We start from the raw sequence: 27614 nt of genomic DNA on the forward strand, positions 1-27614 counted from the left end.
CAATGCTAACAGGAAACATATTTGCGAGACATGCACTTATTCTTTTTATTTCGGACAGTTTTTCAATAATATCTGCATGTGGTGCCTATATAAAATCAAAGCCATCCTCGAGCTCCACAGGAAGCCGCCGTGCGCGAAGGGCAGCAGGATCAAGGCTGCACCTTGTCGTATCACTTCCTGTACTAAAAACACGCTGCTTTTATAAACATCGAATTTCTCCGTCCACTTCTCGTGATACGATTAAAACGGTGCGCTGGAAAATATCGGGGGGTGATGCAATCGGTGATCTTGGATCCCCTTGATCAGTGGCTTGCCTTGGGACTCGTTCAACATAAATGCAAGTCGTACAAAAAAAGCACCACGATGAGGTGAAACATCTTTTATTATTGTCAAACGCTCTGCTGTTTTAGGCTAAAAAAGATTGAATTTGAAAGCCACACTGGGAGCGCAGACATCCAAGCGGAATGTGCTAACTATCGCTGGACGCTATTTCCAAAGCAGGGAAGGATAAACTCATTGAACCTACTACAAAAAAAAAAGAAAAGAGGACCTGCCAATTAAGCCGGGGCGACGTCGGACTTCCAGAGGTGTTCTAGAGGTCAGAGCGGATGAATGTGCACCAACTTCAAAAGGCCTTCTTATCTGTTCTCTTCGGTCTCCCTCTCTTTTCCCCTCGTCTTTTTACTCGGCTCCCGCTTTCCGTCCACACGTTGCGAATAAAAGGTGATTGGTGCATTATCGCTAACAGGAAGAGGCGCGACAAAGACCCGCTAGCGCTCGTTAGGCCGATTTTAAAGCTCTACAGCAAAGAGTAAAGTCTTTTGTGAGGGGACTTAAACGCCTGTGAGAGGCTCCAATTATGCGGCCGGTTGTTTTGACAGAACCGATTAGCTCGCAACTTAAAGCACTCCATTAACATCACAAGCGCCTAGCAAGTTTTGGACAATAAAGAGATAGTTCAACAGAACTTTCCCGGCTCTTCAGACTTCGTCATTGTAGGACACTGTGTAACGCTGATGACAGGCCCACACCGTGAAATTGATGGCCAGACATCAATAGAACACAGACGTAATGAGCCATTCTGCTGAATGCGACTGAAGCACAACATCAATCTGCTGCTGTACTTTCTAGCTGAAAGTGTGTTTCTGTTTAATTCACAGGAATATTTCTATCGGAGGTGATGGACACGTACCGACGCAATTGAACAATGGCTCTTTCCTGCACTGGTTCGAGCAGCCGTCTCCGTTGTCGAAGTTCATGTCATCACATTGTTCTCCGAGATATCTGAAAGGCATTAAGGACAACGTCAGGAGTTTTGGAAAAGTAGGATGATTAATAAATATATCAAATTAATTATAGCAAGTGAAACTTAATAAACTGGTCTCATCGGAAGCTTTTAAGAGGATGTTAACTGAGGCACCCATATCTGTCTGAAGAAGTTTTGCTTGATGTGTTATGGATTATGGTTGACTTTAAAGGATTGCTTTTTATGTTGTTTTATGTTATTATTATTTTAGTGTATTTTATGTCTGTATGTGTGTTTGGTTGTACTGCTGCCTGTATTGGCCAGGACACTCTTGAAAAAAAGATTTTTAATCTCATTGAGTCTCTTCCTGGTTACATATAGGAAACAAACAAACAAACAAATAAACAGGTAAAAAATCCGCTGATGGGAAGAAAAAAACGCTTACTGAAAATGTAAGTATAATATTTATTTAATTGGATAAGAATGTAAACATATTAATGATAGACAAGACAAAGATCAGTACATAACTGCACACAAAAAACATGTCATTATGATATGAATGCTGTATAAATCGTCGTCTTACTTTTGGATGAGTCCATCCCCACAGTAAGGTGAACCCAACTGGTGTGAGAGAGGAGGAGATGGTTCGCTCTCTGCTTGTCTTGACACTGTCAGAATGTGGTAGGTGTATGTCTCATCAGGCTTTACATCCCTGCAACACAAACATGGGAGAGTTAACATAGTTCAAGAAGATATTTTGAAGAACATCTGTAACCTAACAACACTAGACCCCATTGGCTTCCATTGTATGGACAAAGAACCGCTGGGACATTTCTCAAAATATCTCTTTTGTGATTCACAGAACAGGTTTCGAACAACATGAGGGTGAACACATGATGTTATTTTTGACTATATCTTTAAATCTGCACGATCGTCTTTAGTTTATAAGAATGCCAGATGCTACACAGATATTAATAATCCAAAATTAACAATTGATATTGACCTCTCTGACATTTATCTGGTTTGTGTCCTGGACCTAAAATACGAGTAAATGTGCAAAGGTTCTCTATATTTTGTCTATTTCATTTAAAATCAATGTATAACGTAATTTATACTCTGACTATGTAAGATATACATAGGTTTATAGACCATTCCAAGCTATTCTACTCCAGTACTATATATCACTTCATAGTTGTTAGTGGTGGATAAAATTTAACAGCTACCAGACTGAAAATTGTGTTATGATGAAAGTTTAGGCGACACTTTTACAGTTTGTCATTACACGTGGTGCTAGGTTTTACCCTTTGCTTTCAAGTTTTGTTGTGCAAAACAAAATGCATTAGCACTCAGATGCCAACAAAGGGTCCCTACTGTAACGTGACCCTACATAGAGTACAAAATGTGCTGCACAGGCTATGTGTTTCCAGCATTTGTCATGACTGTAATACAACGCTTCAGGTACATAAAGCTCAAGACTCAGCTGAAAATGTGAAAAGTACAGTTCTAGGATCAGTTCTAGCACCAGTTCCTAGTTCAACACTGCCATGCGGACCACCCGGACAGCACAAGACACCCCATCTTTTCATTAATCTTCAACTAAGAATGAACAGTGATGGAGTCTGGAGGGTACACAAGATCAACTGGCATGCAGGGAGGGGGGTTGTATGCCGGTATCTCTGTGGATGTTAGTAGTCCTTAAAGAAGTAATCAATAAAAAATGTTTTGCTATTTACTGTACTTTTATACAATTTATCTTGTGGTCATAAGATACATACATATTATTATTATTATTCATATTTTTTCCATAAATCGTTATTATAAGTCACCCTTTATGTTTGTCACAGGGTTATGCCAATATCTAACCAATATAAAGTATTTCCTGAAAAACAGCGATTTGGACATACGAGGTTTCAAAAGGACAGGGAAAATATACAAGATACATATTTAGCTATCATCAAATTATATTTTTCGTTTTTGAATCGAAAAACAATTGTTATTCAATGCGTTCCAAAGTTCAGGTTTAGTAACCTCTGACCTTGAAAATTCCTATTCCGTGATGACGCCTGACCAATAGAAGATCGATATTTAGACTAGCCAATAATAACTTTACAAAAAGCTTCTCTATGGCTTCAGAATTGTTCTCCATCTATATAAATAACCTCTTCCTACTATCATCCCCACTACTTACAGAGCTGTGGTTAACAAAAACATCTGAATAAGTTCTCAGCCCTTAAACCTCTGTCGGCACATGCTCTTCAGATCCTTTCCACAGCTGTGACTTTCTGCCTGAAGGAATAGTTCTTACAGCTTGCAGAAAGCCTCATAGCTGGTTCAGGTACATTCGTCTCGATTAGCTACGGCGCGAAATTCCAAACCCGGCGGAGTTCTCCAGCTCCAGACTTCCCAAACAGTTGAATATGGGAAGCCGCAGTTGTGTGAGAACTGCAGAGCTCTGCTTCGCCGGAGTCTGAGCCAACCCCGAAGGCAAAAGCTGGAAGTCGTTGGCCCGCGATGTGGTCTTGTGGCTGTGTTTTTCTAAGACATGTTTGTTGTGGAGAGGCACAGCACAGCTAAAAGAGTACTGCTGCTATCCTTAACAGCCACAGTGACTCCTGAGGTGGACCGTTGGCTGCGCTTACACAGAGAGGAAGGAATATTTTGCCTGTTGAGTCGAGCAAGTATCAATTTAGCCATCAATGTCTTGCGGCCACATTACGAATTTGTGGTACGGATGTTTGTTTGTGAAATCTTAATCATTTATTTGAGCAACTGGAGCTTTAAGCATGACTAAAAACGCTCCGGTGAGATCGTTCTTATAAATAAACTTTGAGTTATGAAGTCTTTGACCAGGACAAATACAATTTTGATGTTTTAAATAAAGTTTCTCCTCAGAGATGTCCTTTCTTTAGTTCTTTCACTTTGAATTATCAACCTCTTGACTCAAATTCATGTTCCTGGTAAAGTGAGAACAATTTGACTCGAAAAACTTGAAAAAGTAACAAAAAAAAGTGTGCACAAAATTTTTTACAAGTTGGGTGTAAAATAACATAAAAAATGTGTAATTTTATACTTATTTTAAATATTTATAGGGCGTCCCAGTTGCCGGAAATGAGCCTACCATTTATTTACCGCTTTTTTTTTTTAAGTGTTTGATTTATTTAATCACTGAATGTTTTCTTTTCCTAATAAACCTGTCCCGAAAACTACAGATCAAATGTTCAAGAAATTTTTGCAACACACAAGTTTAAATAGCCACAAATGGATGTCAGTCCCTTTAAATGAATTATTTTACATTGGACACCCATTAACCCTCAACACTAACACATTAACCTCAATACTAACAATTAACGAAAACATGAAACCAGACGGGCTGTAAACGTCCCCACATAATAAGATACTTTGACCTGACAAAGTAAGCACGCACAGTAAAACGCAGGAAATTAAGAAGACTTTTAAATGAATAGTCATGGTCACACGCACAACAATTCTAGGAAAACTATAAGCAGAGAGAAAGAAGGAACATGTATGCCGAACGCACACACTGACATCTGTCAGACCACCTTCCTGTGTTTGGTTTTTGAGACGATAACAATATTATTCAAGCCTCCGTGTTGGAATTTGTGGTAGCTCATGACATCATCGCTTTTCCAGAGTGGGATACCCCGCGGTAGCCTATACTGTGGGAAAACGCTACCGCCATCGGCCTTTCACTCTTATTAGCTCATGAAACCAATATGGTGAGAGCGACGACAGTGACAGGGTACAGGAAAAAGCTTGGCAACGAAACAAGAAGGTAGTCAGACACTAAAGCAGCCAAAACCGCAGACCAGTTTTGCTAAATCGGTTTGTTTCCGTCAACGCTCGCAGGGCTTTATCACGAGCTTCTGTTGCAATTTACGTTTCCTTCCCACATTCCCTAAAAACACTAGAGTTTTCCTACCTCCATCTGACCCTTCTAGTCAGGTCTGTGCAAGATTAAAAACAGATGACTCTACCTCACTGGTACCCAAATTCCAGGGAAACACGTCCCTGCCCCCAATTTTTAACATTTCTAAATGGGCAATTTAAATTTTATGATTCTAGAGAATTTATTAAAAAATTCTCAGATCCATTTCTTTTGCTCGCATATCAAATCTAAACACATTTTTAATGATATATAGTGTGAGAAGTTGAATTCCATTATTGGGCAAAATAATAGAAAATAAGTTCAATGTGGTCTGTGCAATGTTGTGTGATCTTCAACCCAGCTGGACTTAAAAACAAACAATCCAGAGGAAAGAAGTACACAAACCTTTTCTGTATGTGACTGAGCTCTACAGTCGTCTGGTATCAGACCTCTCTTTCACACCAGATGCTGGAAAAGTCTTATTATAGTATTTTGTGAATACCTTTAAAAGAAATCAAAGAAATGCATCTCCACTTTGCAGCTGCCGTCTGCTCCAAGCGTTTAAGAGGAGAAAGACGACAGCAGACCTGAAAGCTTCATTACATCAAACGAGTGGAAATAAATTGTCGTTTGAAATCAAAATCAGAGTTCATGTCATCAAGCAAATGACGAAACACAACAACACGACCTCGTATAATCGACTAAACCACAGATGTTTGGTCCGACCGCAACTCAACCCGATACATCAAGTGCTGCTCGCAATACGCCGTGTGAAATAAAGAGAAACATGCCGCTGGAATACAGTTAACCTGGGCTAAATGGTGTGTTAACCAGTAGGTTTCAAACAGGATAAATATATTTTTGCTGTTTATTTTATGTATCTGCCAAAAAATATACATATCAAATATAAAATGATGCAAGTTGATCAATAAACATTTTACGGATACTAAAAGATAATTATTAAAAATACTTGGGCTGTCAAATTTTTAATCGCGATTAATCACATCCAGAATAAAAGTTTGTGTTTACATAATATATATCTGTGTACTGTGCATATTAATTTTGTGTTTATTAACACGTACACATACTTGCATATATTTAAAAAAATCTAAAAACAATAAACATTTATATATTATTTACATTATTTATAAATATAAATAAATACATGTAAATATTTCCTAAATATGTATTCATGTATATGGGTTTGTATTTATAAATACAAATTTAATATGCACAGTACATTGATCTCTATAACGTAAACACAGGCATTTTTTCTGGATACGATTAATTGCGATTAATCGTTTGACAGCCCTAAAAAAACATAACATAACATCAACCTGAAAAAATAAAATATTTAAATAAAATGAAAAATAAAATAAAGTATTTAAATAAAATAAAATAAAGAAAGAAATAATAAAACAAAACAATAAAATATTTATTAGTTTGATAGAAATTGCAATGGCAAAAAATATTAACGCTCACAAAAACAAGCAAAGTGCAACAGTAAAATTACCTAAAAATATTTAAGATATTTAGTAAAGTTTAGGTTCTCCTGTACTCCTCATACTGTAGCAATTTTGCCATTTAAAACTTGTTTAAAACTGTTGGTCAAAGCAAGGGCTGGTCCAAGAACAGTATGGGCCCGTTTAAACACCGACACGTTTTCTCACGCAGCTGTGCAGCTTAAACGTATAAAGCAAACCTTTTCAATTTAAAACCACACAATCTATCTGAGCAGATGAAGCTGTTAGTGGATGAATCTCGACACCCCTCTAACACAACTTGGACGGCACTACTACAAACTAAACACGGCTTTAATGTATGTTTGGATTTGTCTGCTAATTAGCACTTTCTTTTAATCCTGTTTGGACTCTTTTTCATTCTAAAAGAGATGAATTGCAGGACTTTTTTAAACCTGCACATTCATTCTTGAACGGCTCTGTGCATGGCAATAACATATGGCTACAGCAGCTCTCACTGTATCTACTGTACTTTCCAACATCTCGCCAACAACTCGGAAACAAAAAAAGACTTCCTCCACAGGCCAGTGTGAGGACAGAGGAGTTCAGTGGGTTCACACATGGGGCCCTGTTTATATCTACAGTCAATTTATTTCGTGAAAGCTAATGCACAAAGTTTGGCAGCCTGCCGACTGAGGTGTAGCCGCACGCTCTTGGAGGGCCCACCATTCAGAAGCTGTGGAGACAAAAGCCCGACCCATATTGCACACAAAAGGAAACTGAGACAATGCCTGTCTTCTAAATGACTAAAGTCTTCATTTATGCATAATAAGAGACACACACAAGAAAATAATGGATGCTCAATACACAAATTTTCCATGGTTTTTAACATAGACCTCAAACCCGGATCTTTATTCTTTAAACTTCATGGCTGTTACAGCTCAGTAAATAAAAACTTAACCAGAATGCACTGCAGGGGTTGACTACCGTTACTGACCAAAACACACATTCCAAAAACTTCTTTTAAAGATATTTTTACTCTGATCAAACTAAAGATGAATATTAATCGACTTCCATATGACTTCAAGGAAACACGTTTACAAACGTAAACAATCAAACTCTATGACGCCTTTCGTCAATTAGTGCTTTGGGAAGCAAAGAGAAATTCACTATTTTGTGAGTCAAATCCTAAAAAGGAGCAACAATGTAATAAAATGTTTTTGTAACACATCTCCATAAAAAGGAAGGAAGGAGGCGGGAACCGGCAAACATTTAAACATTTAATAAAGTAATTTAACAGCCGGCGGCCCCTCACGGACGACCGCCGGCGAACAAAACATGAACATAAATATAAATACAAACACAACATAAGTTCGGGCCCGGTCCTCTCTCTTCGACGGTCCGGTCGCTCGTTCCTTTTATATGCTCCCATCTCCTACGTGATTCGAGGCCGGTGTGCGCACAGCTGGCGCTCATTCACAATTACTCACCGGACTCGAACCACGCTCTCGCCCCGCCTACTCTACTACAGTTTTAAAAGGCATTTTTCACTAGTATTATTCAAACATTATCCATTTTCATGGGTAAGTCAACAAATTTGCAACAACTGATACCATAGCATTTATTTACATGTATGTATTAAACGTACATATAAAATAAGTATATATATTAGGGTAGCACCAAAATTTTGTATTTTGACTCGTGCACCAGCAGAATGATCTGTCAGCACATTTTAAACTGTTTACATGAGCAGTCCCACTATATGATTTTCGGTTGTTTTCATTCAAATGAGTGTTTACCATATATAAACTATTTGTATTGGCAAGGGCTCCTGTTTGTAACTTTACAAGTGTTATGCACATAATAATTATAGAACAATCCCAGAATTTTACAAAAAGTAAAAAAAAAGGATTCTGGTGCAAAGAATTAAAGGAAGAATGATATTTTTAGCATTTCTGACAGATTTTGGTGATTTTTGTGTGTAAAAACCTTAATATTGATACAGGTAAACTATTAAACGTTTTTTAAATGTTGTTCTCATTTTCGGCCACGTACATCATGATTTTTTGGTATCGGTTTCGGAACAGAAGTTTCATTTCGATGGATCACAATATACAATATAAGAGTTTTGACATTAACCATTAGATAAAATGATAAAGATATCTTGTTAATTCAACATATATTGAAATATCGTAAATTATTCAGCACCTATAAAAATGTTGTCTAAGGCCGTGTTCACACTTGACTTTTTTTTGACAAGAAAAAGTTGACAATGGCGCTTTTTTAGTAAAAAAACCCTGCATGCAACGTTGTGGGTACAAATAGCAGCCTGCAATGTTCAAATAAAGCATTTTAGAGAGACAGGCTTCATAAGCAGCGTAACGGAAGTCTATTTGAATTATAGAGCGTGTTTGCAATAACCAATCACATATTTAAAAACTTCAATACTAATTTCTCTCTAGAAATGCAATCAGAAGTTATTGAAGGTGAAAATAAAACAAACATTTATACAAAACTGTGCTCCGACAGTCGTTTTATTTTTTCGAGCTTGGGCCTTCTCGACCAGTCACGTTCCTTGTATGTTGTTTTGAAAACAACATGTCTCTGTCATTGGTTAGCCGTGTAAAAGGCGTTTGACGTAGGGTAGTTTTTTTTCATAAAAGTTTAACTTTTTTCAACCTCTTAAGATGCTCTGAGTTGCAGAAAAAGACATTGGCGTTGGCACTTAAAAAGGCGCTCAGGACTTTTGAAAACACGGTTTAATCCATAGGATTATAATGTAAAACCGACGCTAGCAGAAAAAGAAGTCAGTGTGAACATCGCCTTAAGTGTCACAATGGTTTCAAACTGTCGTTTACTCAAAATAAACAAAATGAAGGATGAATTTGACTATTACATGATTTCTTAAAAAAAAAAAAACATTCTGCACAATACCGTGATAATACCGTCACAGCGAATTCGATTTGCCATGCTAAGTGTGTTGATTAAAATCTGATATTGTGACAGCCCTAATATACAGTATATCAAGCAACGTCATCTTGTCTTTCCCCCAATGTGCACCCCTTTCAGAACATTGTGTCCAGGGCTTCTCAGAAGATGTGGAATCTTAACCAGGAAAAGCAGAACTAATTCAAGACATTCTGAAATGCAGAGAGGGGGCATCCCATGGCCACAAATCAGGAACACTTCTGAAAAAATCATCTTTCTGACAGAACAGTTCTGACTTCTGAGATCACTAAGCTACCTGTTTACATCCATCCATTCATCAGTCTATCTTATGTTTGTCCTGTCATCCAAAACATGTATGGTCCCTTCATGCGGCCTCCCACTTTTTTGAGACTACTCTGAATTTATGAGCATCCCATGAAGTTAAACTGCCTGAGAGCCTTTCGACATGTATCTCTCAGATGACAATGAGCTGGCTGTGAAATTCTTTGAGCTGACCCCAACCCCGAGTCCAAGGAGTAAAGGGTATGTCTGAAGACCTCACACATTTTACCCGAGACATCTACGCCGTGCCAAAGAACATCAACAAACAGCAGTAATTGGATAAGAGACTCGCAGGGAAAACCAAAAACAAACTCAGGACTAAAGCAAAGAAATCCTGTGCCAGTGTACTGTAAATGAATAAAACTAATTTATGAAATGCTTTTTGAAAATGAAAACTAAGAATGTGTAGCAACAATGATTCCCCTTTGGTGACACTTTCTAAACGTAAGGCTTGATTTCCACATCAAACCATTAAAAACAGAAGACCAGTGTTTTGAATCCTTACCTGTCCACGTATCTCAGAATGGGTTCTTGAAGGATCAGGCCGTGTGGTGAGTGTGGGAACGGTGGCTGGCGAATCAGACGATAGCCTAGGGGATGACACTTCTGACACATAGGGCTGTCCGGCTTTGACGCCAGTAATATGGCATCGATTTCCAGGTGCTGCTCCATGGTGAAGAACTGCACCCCGTAAACCTCCTCGTCCACGTCCAGCTTGAGCGTTAACGGAGTGTCGCAGAACACGTACTGTGGACCCAATGAGATGTTGTTACCGCTGAGTGTCAAGAGAAGGATGTCTTGGATCGCAGGAAGTTCACTCTCCTCTGGAGAACAGAAGGTGACCCAAACAGTTAGGGAGTCAGGAACCATCGGATAGGCAAACTCGAGCTGGAGCATGCAGCCCTGGGGTGGGCAAGATGCGGAACCAACGCTGCTGGAATCTAGACCTGCGTTGGGGCTCCACGTGCGGACGCTCGGTTCACAGACCTGCTCAACATCTGGTGGACCTAAGGAAGATGGCAAATTAGAGTTTAGATTATTTCAGCTTGACTGAACAGAATTTATTAACTCAGATGTTCTCCATTCAAGTAAATGTATTTCTGCTAACTGTACTATGCTCCCATACTACCATAGAGAACGTAAGAAATGTGACCTGTAGCAAGACCCTGCTAACACAATGCTAGGACAATAACTACATCTATAACTATTAGGAAGGTCACAATATACCGGTATTGACAATAACCATGATATTAAAGACAATGATTATCAATATTATGTTAACACTTCACATACAATAATATCATAAATTATAAAACACACATTAAAAACTTTTGCTATTTTGATGGCGATTCATTGGCCAAAGAAAAATAAATAAATTAATGCTTAATGTGATTAACAAAAAATAGAATGATATTGTTATAATATCGGTACCATGAATTATTCTAGCCACGATAATCATGTTTTAATCTTTGCGATAGCCAAAATACCTAATTTAATGAAAAAAACTCTCTATTGTTGGAATAACTTTCACATTTTTTTTCAACTCCTAAAACTTGCCTGCCAATCAAACCAATTCGAATTTAATTGCTCGTACATTTAAAAAGATGATACTCGGTTTGCGAGGTTAGCGTTGGCGTTAATGGTAATTGTAGGCTAGCTATAGTTATCATTGTGGTGTGAACTGGCCTTAATAATGCTATTGATGCTCGCCTTAGCAATCACCACTAAATATTTACAAATAAACAAAAAATGAACCTGAACAATATAAATAAGATTGAAGTGTGATATACGGAAATCAAGAGAGTGAATCAAGTAAATGTCATTTGAAATGCAAACTAACAATTTCTAAGAGGGCTAAATGATGTCCTTCAGTGAGGTGGCGGGAGGTCACTAGCCTGGTTTTTCTTTTAAGATAGCCTACTGTCAAGAGGTCATTGTGAGGTGCAGAAGGGGAAGCAGCCCCGAGAGGGATTGAGTTTGCCAACGATGACCCATTAAAGCTGCAAAGAAACTGAGCTTTAAATGAGAGAAACAGAAGTGACTAATAACTAAAGATTGAATCTATTTCAAAGATGAAATTTGTAACTTTTGTACCTCTATCGCCACCTCTGTTCAAAAATAAAACTGCAGCTACTTTATATACTTATCTTTACGTTTGTTGAAGTCAAACAGACGTAAAATTGCTAATTTCAGCAATAATAATAATTTTAAAAAAACATAAATATGATCAACGTTATAAATCATTATTATACAGCAAGCCATTGTGAATCAAAGTAAGAGAGACATTTTAACACTTTTTTGTCATGTTTAACAAAACAACCCTTATGGAACATATTCAGTTTGATTCAGGCAACAAAGTCAAACCAATCTGTCTGCATAATTGCTGAAATTAAATATCACAAACTAAGTTTTCTTAGAATGAATTTCCAGGTTTTTATGAAGTCGGTTCACATGTGTCTTAACCAGAGGTGTTGTTCATCACATTTACTACTGTATGGACATATTCTGACATATTCTGCATCCATTGTTTTTCATGTAAAGGACAAAATAGGAAAAAATAAATGCAGCTTGAAAGGAAATTTAGAGAAGTTGAAAAGACGTTGAGAAATACATTTCTAATTGTGACGTCGGTGTCCAAGTACTTTTCGGGGTCCTTGTAACTGCACTTTAATAATGACATTTGATCTGACAGGTTAGATGACAAATGGAACAGAATGTGTGGAAAAACCTGCCTTGGCGTTTATTTTGGTTGACCTCAGTAAAGCATCATTTGTAGTCTAACTGCAAGTTACAAGACAAATGGAAAAAATGCAGGAAAAATTTTGGTTGTGTTTATTTGGTTGACCTCAGCCAAACATCTAGGTAACCTCTTCACAAGTCTGATTAGCTGCGCAGAGTCGGATATCACCGTTGTTCTGCAGCGGGTATTTGCTGCTCAATCCGAGGGCCAAAATAAACTGGGATGTTCTGAAACTGGATGCTTTTCCACTATATCAAATGCACACATTTTTGCAGAATGTCTCCTACGGAGGTCCCCCATGTACATCAGTTGCTTACTTATGAGAATATCAGGAGAAATATTAGATGGAGAGAGGGGTAGGGGGACTGGACTAATCTAGATCAAATGTAGGTTTTCAAAGGGATAGTTCATGCAAAAAAGACAATTCTCCTTTACATTTACCCTCATGTCATTTCAAACCTGTATGACTTTCTTTCTTCTGCAGAATACCAAAGAAGATATTCTGAAGAACGTTAGTAACCAAACAACACTGACCCTCATTGTCTCCCACTGTTTCTGAAAATATCTTTTGTGTTTTACAGAAGAAAGAGTCATATACAGGCCTTAAAAGGGAGAAATACATGAAAAATGACAGATTTTTGGCTGATGTCATAAAACTAACCAGATAAAAAGATTCCGTGTTTAGGTGAACTTTTCCAAGTTAACAGAAATGAAAAAGCAAAAACTCAAATATGATTTGACACGTAAATGGGCACCAAAACTTTGTATACTTCTGCCAGCTTCTCTCAGTAGTCCAGAGAAAAACTCAAAGTCTGGCATCGGATAGACTGTTGAGGTGGACGGAGACGCACGCCATTCCTGACATTCCTGGTTTTGTGTCTCCTAACTCTTCATGTTTTCAATCAACTTTGGCATCCTTCTCGTGAACACGAGCAACCACAGGGTAATTTGCATGGCAAACCGAGTTAACTTTGCTCATCGTTCTCGCGTCCACATATTTGTTCCTCGAATTCCGGCAACATGATAATGGCAGCGATGCCATAACGCTTATTCCGCCATATCCAAAAAGTCAACTAAGGACACCGGAGAGAGAGGTTGGCCAAGTTTAAAAGAGATAATTGAGGACAGAGACGTGTTGCTGCTGCAGGCAGGTGATTTTCTGTGGCTGGTGAAAGGCAGTGGTTCAAACCAGCTGCAGGTTGTCAAAGTCAGGTTTTGTATCCGATTGTAAACAGTGGAAAGATGGCCCGGGCAGTGGAGTTACAGCAGGGAAGCCATCCAAGTGCAAAGCATCGTTAAAACTTTGTGGCCATGGCAAGCCTAGGTATGCCTCTCTCAGCTGACTTGTGTGTAGCCGCCACAGGGCCAACTTGGCTTTGGGGGACACAAGCATGCGCTTACGGCCTTACCCACCTGAGTCACTCCGTCTGACTCACCCTTTTTAAAACCGACCCAAATGAAGTGATTAAGTTATTAAACAAAAAACAGCCAGCCTTTGGAATGTTGGTCTGTGATGTTGTTTTCAACATTTCGATTTGGGCATGTGTCACCACTGCCAGAGCATCTTGAGGTAAGTTTAGGATGCTTTTTTCTTATTAAAGCAAGCTGTTGTTTTAGATGGGACTCCTCGGAAAGTCCGAAGTTTGGCGTCGTTCTGCGACACCGGATCAAGGGTCAACCTACGAAGGCAGCACCACTGATACAGTACAGGAAAACATGAGTCACTCCCCGTGGTAAAAAACATCCACTTATGCGCACAAAGCTCTATGGACCAATTCCTTCATATGTCCACATTTTTCAGACCTTAAAATAAACATATGAGAAAATCATAATTTATGACAACCCCTATGACTAATTTTTTCCGCACGTTTCGGTTCGTCTCTTCGTAGATTGCCTTGCTGTTCCGTCCAATATTGGACTCACTTGGCAACCTGCGTTGGGTGCAATGCTTTAATCATTTATCCGCCTCAATAAAACCCCACATTAATGGTTTTGAAAGGCACTCACCAATTAAACACAATTTCCAAGTGTCAACAGAAACAGGTCTCTTACCGTTCCAAAGCAGTCAACTCGAATCCAAACAGGAAAACTCCTAAAACGATTCAGCCAAGCGGGCCTCAGCGTACCCAATGAGATGGTGTAATGCGATCATAATTTTTAATGGTGTTATAGTTTTGTTCCTTCGTCTACAGAATTCACCGTAATAACATCTAAGATAGCTGACAGAGGTAAATCAATAAAGAGTCAGGTCGTTTAAAAGTATCTTTTATTTTTCTGGAATGGTCGGGCTGTTCTTAAAAGCGCTGACCGCAAAAGCACACCATGTAACGCATAATTGCACCTATGGCGGGGTTTGTGGATAATCATTCAATGTGAAATGTCTGTTCAGATTGAGGGTTACATCATCGTACCTTCTGCCTCACGGGGACTCCAGTGGCCAGAGGGGGCGCAGGGTCGGGGCGAGGACGAGTTGGAAGCAAACTGCAAGAGCACGCCGACCTCTGTACATCGGTCACAAACTGATCCCACTTCTCTAGGAAATCAACAGACAGCCAAGGTAGCAACTTAGAAACAGCTACACCATAAACATTTTAAATTGAAAGTTTTAACGTTCTACTTAAAGAGCAAAACCATTTCATACAAATGAAGAAAAAAACACTAATCCTCTCTCTTTCTATCAAAAGGTATTGGTCTAGCTTTTGTTGAAACGAGTAACTTTGTATTATTATAAACTTATTATAAACTTATAACCTATTGTATTGTTGCTCCTGTATGACATATCGCTTCTTGCTCAATGGACTCTATGTAAGTCGCTTCGGATAAAAGCGTCTGCTAAATGACTGAATGTAAATGATAGGGCTGTAACATTTTCAGTCAAAACTTCAAATGTAAATTCGTAGATAATTTATGTATTACCAATATATTAAATAATCTGTTTACTATACCTCCAATGATAGAGTCCAGACATCTATAAAATATCAGTCTATGAATGAGTTATCTTTTTTATAAGATGGAAAAAGGAATGTGTTTTGGATGTGACAAAAAGGATACACATATTTGGGAGACAACATAGTTTGAAGGATTTGTGTACAAACCAGAAGTAATATTACACAAGAAATGGAGAAGGGAAGGCCTTTCATAGAAGATAAGATCGTTTTTGTTCCATTTGCCAATTTAGAAGGAACATGAACCGTTATGGATGTGACAATTCGGTTGTGGATGTGACAATTCACTATGAAAAACTTTGCTTTAAAACACATAAAACTGCTTTAAAAAAGAATTCACATGGGTATTTAAACCACTAAATATTCACATCTGACCTGTCAGTATGGTGAAAACCTTTGGTTAGAGACTTCCATTTGCATGGAATTGGCAAAAACAAGTCCCTAAGATTTCTCTCACAGCATCACATTGAAATGCATGCAACAGGTTTCTCTTCTCTACATTGATCACCGTCATCATTTATGTGGCACAGCTGATCTAACAAAAGCTTGAGCCCCCAGTTCACCTGTCAAAGTAATGTCCCGTTAGGGCAGGGAACCACTCCAGCGTTAGCGAGTCATGGTCCTGCGCCGTGACGCGAGGAGGCAGGGGAACTGGAGCCGGTTTACTGCCGGGTCTCCAAGACTGATAGGTGAGATCGAGGTAACAGTGCATCCGAGCAACCTGGTTCAAGGTGAATGAGTCGGTGCAGCCATCATCTTTAAGAGAACAAAAACAAAACAGATATGAGAAATCAGAGTGTTTTAATGTGTGAATGCTAGCGTGTTTCTGTATTTCTATCCATTTGCTTAAACTCATGCGTGAGTCTTGTATATGTTCCTCCTGAAATGCATGCAAAATGAATGCGTCAAAAAAATATAAAATGAAGCATCATGCTTTAACCATGAAAAGGTTTTATAAAAAGCTGTTTGTTCAGGACACTGTTAAAGATACTTTCTTGCAGTTCGACTCCAAGTCAGGAACACGTCCATAGTTAATATGACGAACTACACCTGTGTTTAGTCTGTCGGGACACCTGCGTTAACATGAGGGTTACCGACTAAACTCGGTTCTGAGAAAACGTCAAGCATCATTTGTTTCATTCATGTTTTTCTTAAGTTTACTCTAAGTGTCCAAATACATCTGGGACTCCCAGTGTTTCTGCTCGTGTTAGTCTCACCAGCATAGCTCATGTAGTTGTTGAAGGGAGTGTTTGTAAAGTGACGTCTGCCGCAGGTGTCGTTGCCCGGCTCGGGGTCTCTGCAGTATTTGTACTTGGGTGTGGGGTTGGTATCTGCACACAGATCTCCCGTCTCAAGAGATGGTTCCGTCTCCAAGCAAGCGTCGTTGCAGGACTCCACCTCGGAGATTCCCCTGAAGACATGGTAGAGTCCGAGGCTATGGCCAATTTCGTGGATCATGGTGTGCGTATGGCCAAACGTACCGTAGAATAAAGGGTTTAGCACGATGCCACCTCGAAAAATAAACCAAACAGAAAGCAGGAATCATAAGCAGAATATAAATCACTTCCAAAAGGACGATACAAATCTTCTGAAGAATGCTTTGCACTACAAAACACTCATAGTGTTGGCATTGTCAATGGTTCTGGTAAGAAATGATAACCTATTCGTATTTAAAAAAAATAGATGCTTAAGATTAAATTGTCTATTGTTGTGGTTTATGTAATTGGTCTTACCTAAATGTGTCAAGGCTTCTTTATCCCAGGGCCACGTTGCCACACCCGCCAGGTCTTCATCAGTCGAGTTAGCAAAAAAGATGTTCAAGTGTGTGGAGCCATCCAAATTTAAAACTTCTTTCAGCTCCTTCACATCCATGTAAGCCCTAAAAGCAGAAAATCCGGTTCTCTTTAAATAATCCAACAACACTTAACCCTAAATAAACCCCAATCACAATCCGTTTAACAATCCGAATCAATGAACATTCATTCTTTTCAATATTCTGGTTCACAAATTGTACTGATCTAGTACTAGTGGTTTCTAAGAAAATAAGGAATAATTTCATTACGTTATTCACACAAACCTCATTTTTGTAGTGTGGCAGAGTTTGACACTTTTGAAAGGATAGTCTACCCAAAAAAGAAAATGATTTTATTCAACCTCATGTCATTCCACAAAACAAAATCATTTCAAGAAGCCAAACAACATTGGCACCCATTGAAAAGTCATTGACTTGAAATATCATCTTTTATGTTCCACAGAAATCAGTCAGTCATACCGGTTTTGAAGGACAAGAGGACAAATAGGCTTAAATACGAACGTAATTGTCATTTTTGGGTGAACTGTTCCCACAGTGGAACACATTGGCCTCATGATTGATGGGAAAAGCCCATCCAGTAAATAAACGGAGAGCGTTTGTACGTACACGAGCATGTGTCAATGTTTGTCAAAAGAAGCAGTGTTGTGTTATTTAACGGCCCTGGTCCGGCTGTCGCACAGGGAGTTTGTATTTGGAAGGAAACCCGAGCCCCGCTCCACAGCCAGCTCTGAGGTCAGAGGTCACCGGCCCTGTCTAGTTAGGAATGCATTGTGTCATTCGGATCGTTCCAAACACGGCCCCTTTAAAATGCTTATTATTTCCCCTCAAACACACTGGGCATGTTATTCCCATGCAATCCCTTTCCCCCGCAGTGTTAACTGTCATGAGAGTCAAACAAAGACAAGCCTCTCCAGTGTGATAAATGCTGGCTTGCTGGAGACATGCATTTCCATAAGTACAACAGCATGTAACCATACATATATTCATAGTTAAGCAGACGTATAGTATTTCACGTCGCCTCTGCGCTAACCTCTTCGGTCTTCATGGGAGGCCCCCACACAATTCTCTCAAAACATTCGCCCTTTGAAAAATGTGAAAAGCAATCCAAGCGTTCTCGAAGCCCCTACCTCTGACGCTTGCGAGCGCGGTAAACGCCCGCCGCCTGCATTCAAACAGGAGGGAAAAGCCTCATTCCTCACGCTAACATCAACATCTGTTGGCATGTTCACAGCGAGGACCAATCCACGCGGTAGCTGTTGTCGTGCTGCTAAACCCCGAGACTTGATGGAAATGTATGCGTTGCTTTGTAGTGCTTTTTGATGTATTAACCTCTACTTTCATATATTATATTTGTATAATTTTAAAAGTACTTTCTGCTTTGATTCAATCTTAGTACTGTTAAGCAGAAAAGTCAATAAACTTCAAACCTTTAAGGAAGCGACAGCATGACCATTCCCCATCATTTATTTTCCTGTACGCCAGATACCGTGGCACAACGTGTTGTAAAGTCATCAGTCTTGCTGTCATAAAAGAGAAACACTAGAGACCTCGTGATGAAAGAACGAGAGAAAGTTCAGTGAAAAGACGTTTGCGTGCAACTTCTTTGCAATCGTATACAAATTCTGTGCGGGTTCAAAAACCATGCAGGAAACTTGGTAGCGAAACAATATTGTGTGTGTAGTTATGCAAAACAGTGATATATTAAAGGAATAGTTTACCCCAAAATGCATTCTTTATTTAAAAAACTCTCTCACCCTCAAGTTTTTCCAAATCTGTGTACATTTCTTAATGATACTGTACACATGGGGAAACAATTGGGGAACCAAACCGTTTTGGGCCAACTTTGATAGTATTTTTTCTCTACCATGAATAACAATGGTATCCCAAACAGCCTGGTTACAAGCATCCTTCAAAATATCTTCCTATGTGTCCAACTAAAAGAAATGTCTACAAGTTTGGGACAACTATAAGTAAATGATGATAGAATTTTCATTTTGAGATGAACTATCACTTTTAGATCTTAAGATCTCTGATCGCCGTTGATTCATCTTTTCACAGGATTTACTTGTGATCTAATTTTTTCCGAATACATTTATAATTCTGGGGAAAACCTAACACTTTATCTACTCTATGTTGACTGCGTGAAGGCATGAGATGTATAGTTCACGAACATGAACAGACATGAGAAGAGTGGTGTGATGTTCTCGAGGCAGTAAATTGACGATTAGTTGCGGTGGTGACGTTACAAGCCAGCACAGCTGTCAATGAGAGGCATAATGGAGGGGAAACATCTTGTGTGGTGTCGACCTCACATTACCTGCCTCACTCCCACCAAGAACAATAACTTTAAAGACAACACTGTAACAATCAAATTGGTTTTACAAGTAATTCCAACTTTTTAAAACTTGCCTCGTGATAAGTTGCTATAACATACAAAAAACAACAATATGTTGAAAAAACGTATTGCACTGTAAAAAAAATAGTGTGGTCAATAACACGTCAACAGAAGATAACGCTACGTTTATTCTGAGCTTGTATACTGCAGTTTTCACATTTTTAATGCTTGCTTGTAAATGTGTTGTGATCGACTGTGAATATTTTATTATTCATCAGCTGGAATTAAAAATGTCTCTTAAAGTGATCCCAGCCACATCCTTCCTCTGTATAGTAGCGGTAGGGGGTTTAAAGCCTGGTATTCTCTGTCAAATGGTTTTATCTTTACAGTTTTCATTCTTGATGTGATGGGGCTCAGAAAAAACTAAACAATTCATATCAATTGAATGATTGTGAATGAAATTCCAATACTGCTGAGGTCTCCGAACAACATTCATGCTGTATAAGTTACCTCGGATTTAGGATATTTCTCTCTTTATACCCAGAAATAACATCTGGATTTTAACACTTAATTAAAAAAGTCACTACTAATGATTTACTACCATTAAAACATCGAACATATTTGTAACAATGTTCCAAGTAAGGAAGAAGGAGGCGGGAACCGGCGAACATTTAACCACACATTCTAATAAAATAAACAAACAACAAAACGAAAGGAAAATGCCACACAAACATAACAAAACATAACATAAAGTCCAGGCCTGGTCCTCTCTCGTCCTTTTTTGCTTCCGATCTCCTCCGTGAGAGATGCGAGACCGGTGCAACACGCAGCTGACACTCATTATCACCGGCCTCGCGTCGTTCCCTCGCGGCTCTCGTCCCGCCTAGCTCGTTAAAGTATTTATTAACAATAAACAAAAGTGGTTCCATAATGTTTGGAATGCAACGTTAAATGTCTAAAATAGTAAAAAATGAGAATTTTCCAATGAGGAAAAACAGGTAATGATGCCATAATGTCAAAGAAAGAAAAAAATGTTATCGAAAGGCACCACTGGTTAGCATTCAGAGGAATAGAAGTCAGCGCAGCGGACAGATGATATAAGGTTTCTCTCCCAATAATTTGAGGAATTTCATTATTTCCTATGAAAATATTTGGCTGGCTTTTGGCTGTACAGAAAAGGGAAAAGAGGGTCAGGAAGTTTCATGGCAAGATGCATAATTCGGCTAAAGAGTAGGAGCTTGTTTTTTAAAAGTTCCACTACTGAAGGTCAAAGTCACCTAATTTGAGTTTACATCAATTCAATCCATTGACTCACTTACAAAACAAAACGAATCAGATGTGGACGTAGGCCTACTACATAGAAAGCAAGCCAAAGCATGCACAGATCCAGCCAAAGTATGCAGGCACCAGTGGACATGTACAGTATTGCAGAACGCTACTCGGAATCAATGAACTTTATGCGAGAAGGGTGACACTGGCACCGGCTCAATTTACAGACAGTAATCACTTTAATAGACAGCAAAATAAACCAATAATCCATTTACAGCAACTTAAAATGTACAGTATAGGCCTGTGTCATGGGAAGAGCTGTCCATTAAATTATCCACAGACATCACTGCGAATCGGCTTTGCCTGGCTGCACTCGGAGTGCTCCAAGAGTTGTGTTGATGCATTTATATTTAATGTCTATTAAATGCATGATTATGGCTTCATCCATTTACACCCATGTATTATTCATCTGAATCAGTACAGACGCCTTACATCCAGATGTACGAAGCTCGGCTTCGCTCGGGGCGGGTTGGCATGGCAGTGTTCAGGCCTATAATTTTCTCAGCCTTTCAGGGATCTTTTCATCAGCTCCAAGTACATAAGAGGAGTGATCAATCATCTACACAATTAGCATCACGCACAACCGGGCGTGAGGTTCATAGACTCGCCGGGTAATTTGTAGCTGACCTCTACAGAAATATAATTCACAGACAGTAACCATTAAAACAGCCAGGACGGAGGAGGGGGTTATACTTATGTGAGGTTTGAGGTGGAAGGGGACGTTGAACGTTTGGTATACTGTACTGTACTAGATTACGGAAAACGAAACAAATACTGTTAATATTGAAGTGGTAAACAATGACCTCCACTGTAAACCTCTGGAGAAAAAAAATTGAATGTACTACCTCAATATGGATGTTTCCACAGGAAACACCTTCATCATGGTCATCTTTACAAACATGTTTACTAAATCATCCATTATTTACAGCTTCTGGGCTGTCGTTATACAAATGTTCTAATAAAGTGGCTGAGATTTATTATCTCATCATGATTCTGATCACTCACTAGACTTCATTTGTGTGTAAATGTGGACCTGTTTATTCCATCTCATAGTCTTTTTTGCTACTTAGCATTATCAAATGGTCTTGTTAGTCTGGTGGAGGTGATTCAGTTACAACGTTTTTATGATACAACAATTGTTCTTCAATTTCAAAGGATCGATTCCTTGTGATATGACGCCTTTGAAGAAACTCGTCCTACAGGATAGAAGCATGCCATTACAGTACAAGATTGTCATGAATGGTTGTTGACACATTTGAAAGAGTGGGAAGATCTTAACTGATCGAAACATTGCAAATTTTTTTAGGAAATGATAAGTAACGTAGTTGGTGGCAGATTTAACGTAGTATTTTGTACTACTTTTAATTGGTTAGATATTTGAAAAAAACCCGGTCACAAACATAAAGGGTGCATGACTAATAATAACGATTTATAGCAAAAAAATACAAAATATGGAGATTCAGAAGGAGAGCACAGAGCAGCGATATACAGACAACGAAAATATCACTAGACCAGTCCAAATTTTCATTTAATCAGCAGTTCTAGATATATTGTGGTCATTCCAGTCCAGTGTCTCTTAAATTTCAACAAAATCAAACCTAAAGAGTGACAAAGTCATCCAACAGCAATGTGGAAGACTTACAGCATGACAAGACCCATGAAAACTGTGATAAAAATCAAGATTATCACATAAAAAATGTATAACCTAAATACAAGTACAATTGTTACCGTTTTATTGCTTAAAAGTACATATGAACTTGTTTTGCAAATAGAAACAAGATTTTTATTTGAAATTTCTGAAACGAAATATTGTTAGTTGTTAAATTATCATTTTACCCATAATAGTAAATTCAGAAAATGTGAAAATAATAAGTGTTCTCTTAATATTTTCCGAGGCTGTATATAAATCTGTAATTATATAAGGTGATGTGTGTCCAGTCATGTTAATTTTCCACATTGAAACTCCTGATACAAATGAATGGACTGCCCTCACAGTTTCGTGTTAAAGGACCATTTAATTGCTTCAGTTTAAAAAGAGGAAATCCTTCTGTCCCAGGGGCTTAAGTCTTTATCCAACACTACACCAGGGGATTTTTCATGCTTGTGTGTCCCTGTGTGTGTGTGTGTGTGTGTGTGTGTTTCTGTCAGCATTGCATGTGTAAAAAGGGTAAATAGATTGACAGTCTCTTTTCTTTTTAGGCTGTCACATCTGTGTAGGTGGTGCTTAGGTGCTATTCCTGTATACAACCTTGATAAACTAACCAGCTTTTAGCTGGCTTAGTTTTACAACCCTAGTGGCTTAAATTGAACTTTACACAGAGCTAGAACAGATACCTATATAATAAATGGGGTCCCCTTTTGCAAATACACAACAAAGCAGGGTCCTTAGTGAACGCTAAAACATCTTTGTTATTCGGGTATGTGAAATTCCTGATTCTAACTGTGCGTTCAGACCGCCGCTATCGAGACCCTATAAAATTGCTCTGGCCGCCCTGTCAACCATGCTGGAGAAAGAGTCTTTACGCTCTGACGTAGATCGAAATCGAATCTTGTATTTAAAGGGGCCGCAAAGCAAACTGGCTTGTTGATCTTGTGCAGACTGACGACAAGAAATTGATCCGTGGAAAGAACTTTATTGTAGTTACACGTTTGCTAACGAAATAATATTCCGCCGCAGTAACACTATTTTGCATGCTCTGACGCTAAAGTTAGCATGAAATTCCCGCTTATTTACAGAAAATGAATAACGATAATGCACATCATCAGTAACTCACCAGGAACACAAACAATCTCAGACACATTGGTCCACGCTTAATTTTTTTATGTCCCTATACGCAAACATACATGATTGGGAAACCCGCCAAAGCAATAATCAACCAGTGAACACTAACAAGTATGCTAAAGCAAGATTGGCCAAAGCCGATTTTTTGACTTCTGCGTCGGGCTACATGTTGGTTTTCATTTATACTTCTACGTCGTTGTCCGCGTCGACAGGCAATGAACACTAGGCGTCAGTGTCCAAGTGCGTGTTGTTTGTGTAACCAAGACAAGCGCCGAAGAAGAAGCAGCTCCTTTGAGAAGCATTAGCAGTGATAGCGGCAAGAAAAAAGTGACTATTGTTGCAGATTTGAGATGTTAAGTACAGAAGCACAAATAATTTACTTGGATAATTCATTCGGGATTGCGTTTAAGTACACATTACTCTATCGCAGAGTTCTTTGACCTGAGGGAGGTGTTCAATCAGACCAATGACAGCGCTTGTGGGGGGTGTGGTTACATTTTTGGAGAGGTGCCCGCCAGGCTACGATGTGGAGTAAGCGGCTCTGCGTAGGCAACAGCGTATGTCTGAAACAGAACCATGTATTGGGCTTGTACCGATCTAAATATGGTTGTTACTCTTATTTTAAAAGTGCCCTCGTCCCAAATTCTACAAGCAAAAATTAGATCTTTATTATCATTGTAGTCAACACAGAATGGTCCAAAAAGAAGAAGTAACTAAAAGAGGACTTCAAGGAATCAACAATATCCCGGATTCACAAAACATTTTTAAGAAGAAACTTTTATCTGCTTTATTTTGTGTTGAACTGTAATTTAAGAATTTAATGTTTTGTGTTCCTGAAAAACTTATTTTTCTAAACTTCTTAAGGAAGTTCTTTTTATTTCTCAAATACTAATTTACAATGCATACAGTATGTAATTTAATTCTTATGGAAATATTTGAGAACTTCTTAAGAAGGAACATTCTAATAAGCTTTTTATATCTTAAAAATGGTTTTGTGAATCTGGCCCCTGTTGTGCAATAATCAACAACCAACTTGCAAGCACTCTAAACAAACTTGCAATCGCAAAGCAATGCCATAGCATCCACTAAGAGCACCCAGCAACCGCATGACAATGCCCAGGAAAACATCAAAAACATTCTGATGGCAACGTTTACGCGACCAAACAAGTTCACATTTTCTTTAGAAACCGTAAAAATGAAGTTATAAACATCATTGTACTAGCTATTTGTAGGCATGTGTGAAAACCGGTTTTAAGATATACCGAGGTTTGAAAAAGTCAAGGGTTCAAAACCACTAAAAAAAATCCTGCAATACCGTTTCTAAGGTATGAGCTGTGTTTACAATAAAATCATGTTATTCCATGTTTTGTGTTCAAGTCAAATGTTTTTGACAAGAATACATTTTTTGAAAGAATATTATAATTTTAAGGCTTTCTTTTTATCTGACATACATCTTATATACGAGGAGCTCTTTTCCAAAATGCTATAAATCCATTTTAATAGTTTTCATGAATTTTTTTTTTTTTTACCTAGACCCATACATTTAGTTAATATTCAATTTATCCTGTTAAAATGGTCTGTTGGCTCAGTCTGAACAAGTTAAACAATGATTGTTAAATGAAACCACAATATTGTCAATTTTTTTTTTTCAAAACGCTACAAATCCATCCTTTTTTTCAAAAAAATATTGTTTTATTACTTTTAAAAAACAAACAAACAAGAGAACATGAAACATATGACATCAGGGACTCAAATAAATGCAAATGCATGAAATAAATAACAGCCAAATAAAATAAATAGTAACAAACTAAATAGTAAAATAAAATAAATATTTTCAATTTCATGTTTCAATATTTTCCACCACGTACAACAAATTATTTAGAAATAACATACAAATACCACTGACGAGCGAATTCTAATTGGTCGAGAGGACATTCAGGCGAAAAACAGGTTAGGGACTTATAGCGTTTAGGAAAGAAACTGCATTTTGCAGTACATTTTAAACAAGGAAAAATAGCGATTTGGCATGAAACATTGATGGAGCAGTGAATAGGTTAAGTACACAGCAAAATGGCATTAAATTTGGCGTTTAATGGGTTTTGGAAAAGAGCTCTTCATATGTTGGTTGCGAATAAACATTCTGTGTCCAGTTGAAAAGTTGTCTTTTTTACGCAGATATTTGAAACTAATACATTTTAGTGTTACAAATATACTGTGAAACCCTAGTACTTTTTCTAAAGGGTAAAAAAGAAATCATCAATCATAAAATTAAGTTAATTTATTACTGTCTTTATCTATTGGTTGATGTCAAAAAATTAAAACTCCCTAGTTTCCCACAGAAATCTACTTTAAGATCATTATTATAAGCTCACTGTTCCAAACTGGGGTATGTTATTAAGGGTTTATAGGTACTTGCTCAATATCTGATTTCTTTACCAAAAATAATGGATTGGAGCATTAATTTGGACGTATAAAAAGTCTGTTGAAAAGTGTTGAATTTAAAGTCGACTACAACATCTGCAGGAGTCTTAGGCAAATACAAAGCCACCGCAGCATTTGATTTCATTTTTCTGTCAATGCACAACGCTTTGTTCATGCATACTTGTACAATCAAAAAGGAATGTCAAATCACTTTGTTGTCCAGCCCTCGGCAAAGCTGTCCACACAAACCATAATCAAATCAAAACAAGCAACAAGTTGGAGAGCTCTCCCCTCGCTGGTTGACCACACGCTCTAGTCTTATCTCACACACAAATACACACACGTCAAACGGTCGACTGTAAACACGGCAACTCGAAAACAAATACGTGAACTCGGGACCCGTAACCGCAGAGGGCCAAGAAGCAATAACATTATGCAATTTGCGAGCAGTGCCACACTGCGAAAAGATTACAAACTTGAAACAAATCTGATCATTTGAAGGACCTCAAATGCTTATTGAATTTAAATATTTCCGATTTCAGAGTTGCGCACGTAAAAAGTAACACAACCACCGAAATATTTGGTTTCAGTTTGCAGACAATAAAACTTTCATTTTGGACCGTGACACGTCTCTCCTTCGAATCTGGCTCGGCTTCTTGCTTGTCCTCAAATGCACTTGTTTGGTCTGATTAAATACATGAAAACCAAATGCAGCACAACAAACGGCCATCAGCAGTTTTGCATTGAAGCGTGTGCTGAACACATGTTACACTTTTCAGTAGGAGCACGGTTTAGAGAAGAGTGGAAAACTTTGGTTTGTCCCATCATCCAAAGAACAAATACCCAACAGTATCCAATGCCCCCACAACCCCAACTTATTTATGGAGGGTTCTTTTTCCCGATCAGCACTCCCAGTAGGGTCTCTAATGCTGTAAGTAATAGTGTTGGAGATTCTGCTCTAAGATGTGATTGGCTTCTCGGCTTGTCCAGGGGGACATACTTTCCATTCCCACTTACTCTTTATCAAATCACATTTATAAGCTTACAAAAAATAAGAACTATGTCTAGAATCTCCTCACTCTTCACATCTGGTCACCATGAGAGTAGTTTATTTCACCCTGAGAGTAAACCGTGATTGGTTGCTGAACTTTGAATCCACGCCAAAATAGACTCCGGGGATACGTGAAACACACAAATCCAGGCCTTAAATTCTCTAGTACGGAGGAGCTCACCGAAACGTAAGGCAGAGTCTAATCCTTTATAGTGTTTAATGGTCCCTCAAACTGCCTTTATGTCAAGAAATTCATGCTCCAGAACTCTGACTCCAGTTCAGCACTTACGATGCTGCTGGGATGTCACATCATAATATATTAACAGCACAAAATTG

The 27614-nt window shown here is 38.4% G+C and overlaps 1 protein-coding gene across 1 annotated transcript in view; it reads right to left on the reverse strand.

Moving 5' to 3' along the window:
• pappab (pregnancy-associated plasma protein A, pappalysin 1b) overlaps positions 1-27614 on the reverse strand; it is a 68021-nt gene that overhangs the window by 34222 nt on the left and 6185 nt on the right. The window contains exons 3-9 of the mRNA XM_056745980.1: positions 17281-17426; positions 16765-17058; positions 16111-16303; positions 15014-15135; positions 10368-10869; positions 1830-1958; positions 1193-1284 (exon numbers count right to left, since the gene is read on the reverse strand). Of these exons, the coding sequence (XP_056601958.1) occupies positions 1193-1284; positions 1830-1958; positions 10368-10869; positions 15014-15135; positions 16111-16303; positions 16765-17058; positions 17281-17426 (1478 nt within the window). The remainder of the gene's footprint in view (positions 1-1192; positions 1285-1829; positions 1959-10367; positions 10870-15013; positions 15136-16110; positions 16304-16764; positions 17059-17280; positions 17427-27614) is intronic.

The sequence above is a fragment of the Triplophysa dalaica genome, chromosome 4 (assembly GCF_015846415.1).
Source record: "Triplophysa dalaica isolate WHDGS20190420 chromosome 4, ASM1584641v1, whole genome shotgun sequence".
In the NCBI taxonomy this organism is placed as follows: Eukaryota; Metazoa; Chordata; class Actinopteri; order Cypriniformes; family Nemacheilidae; genus Triplophysa; species Triplophysa dalaica.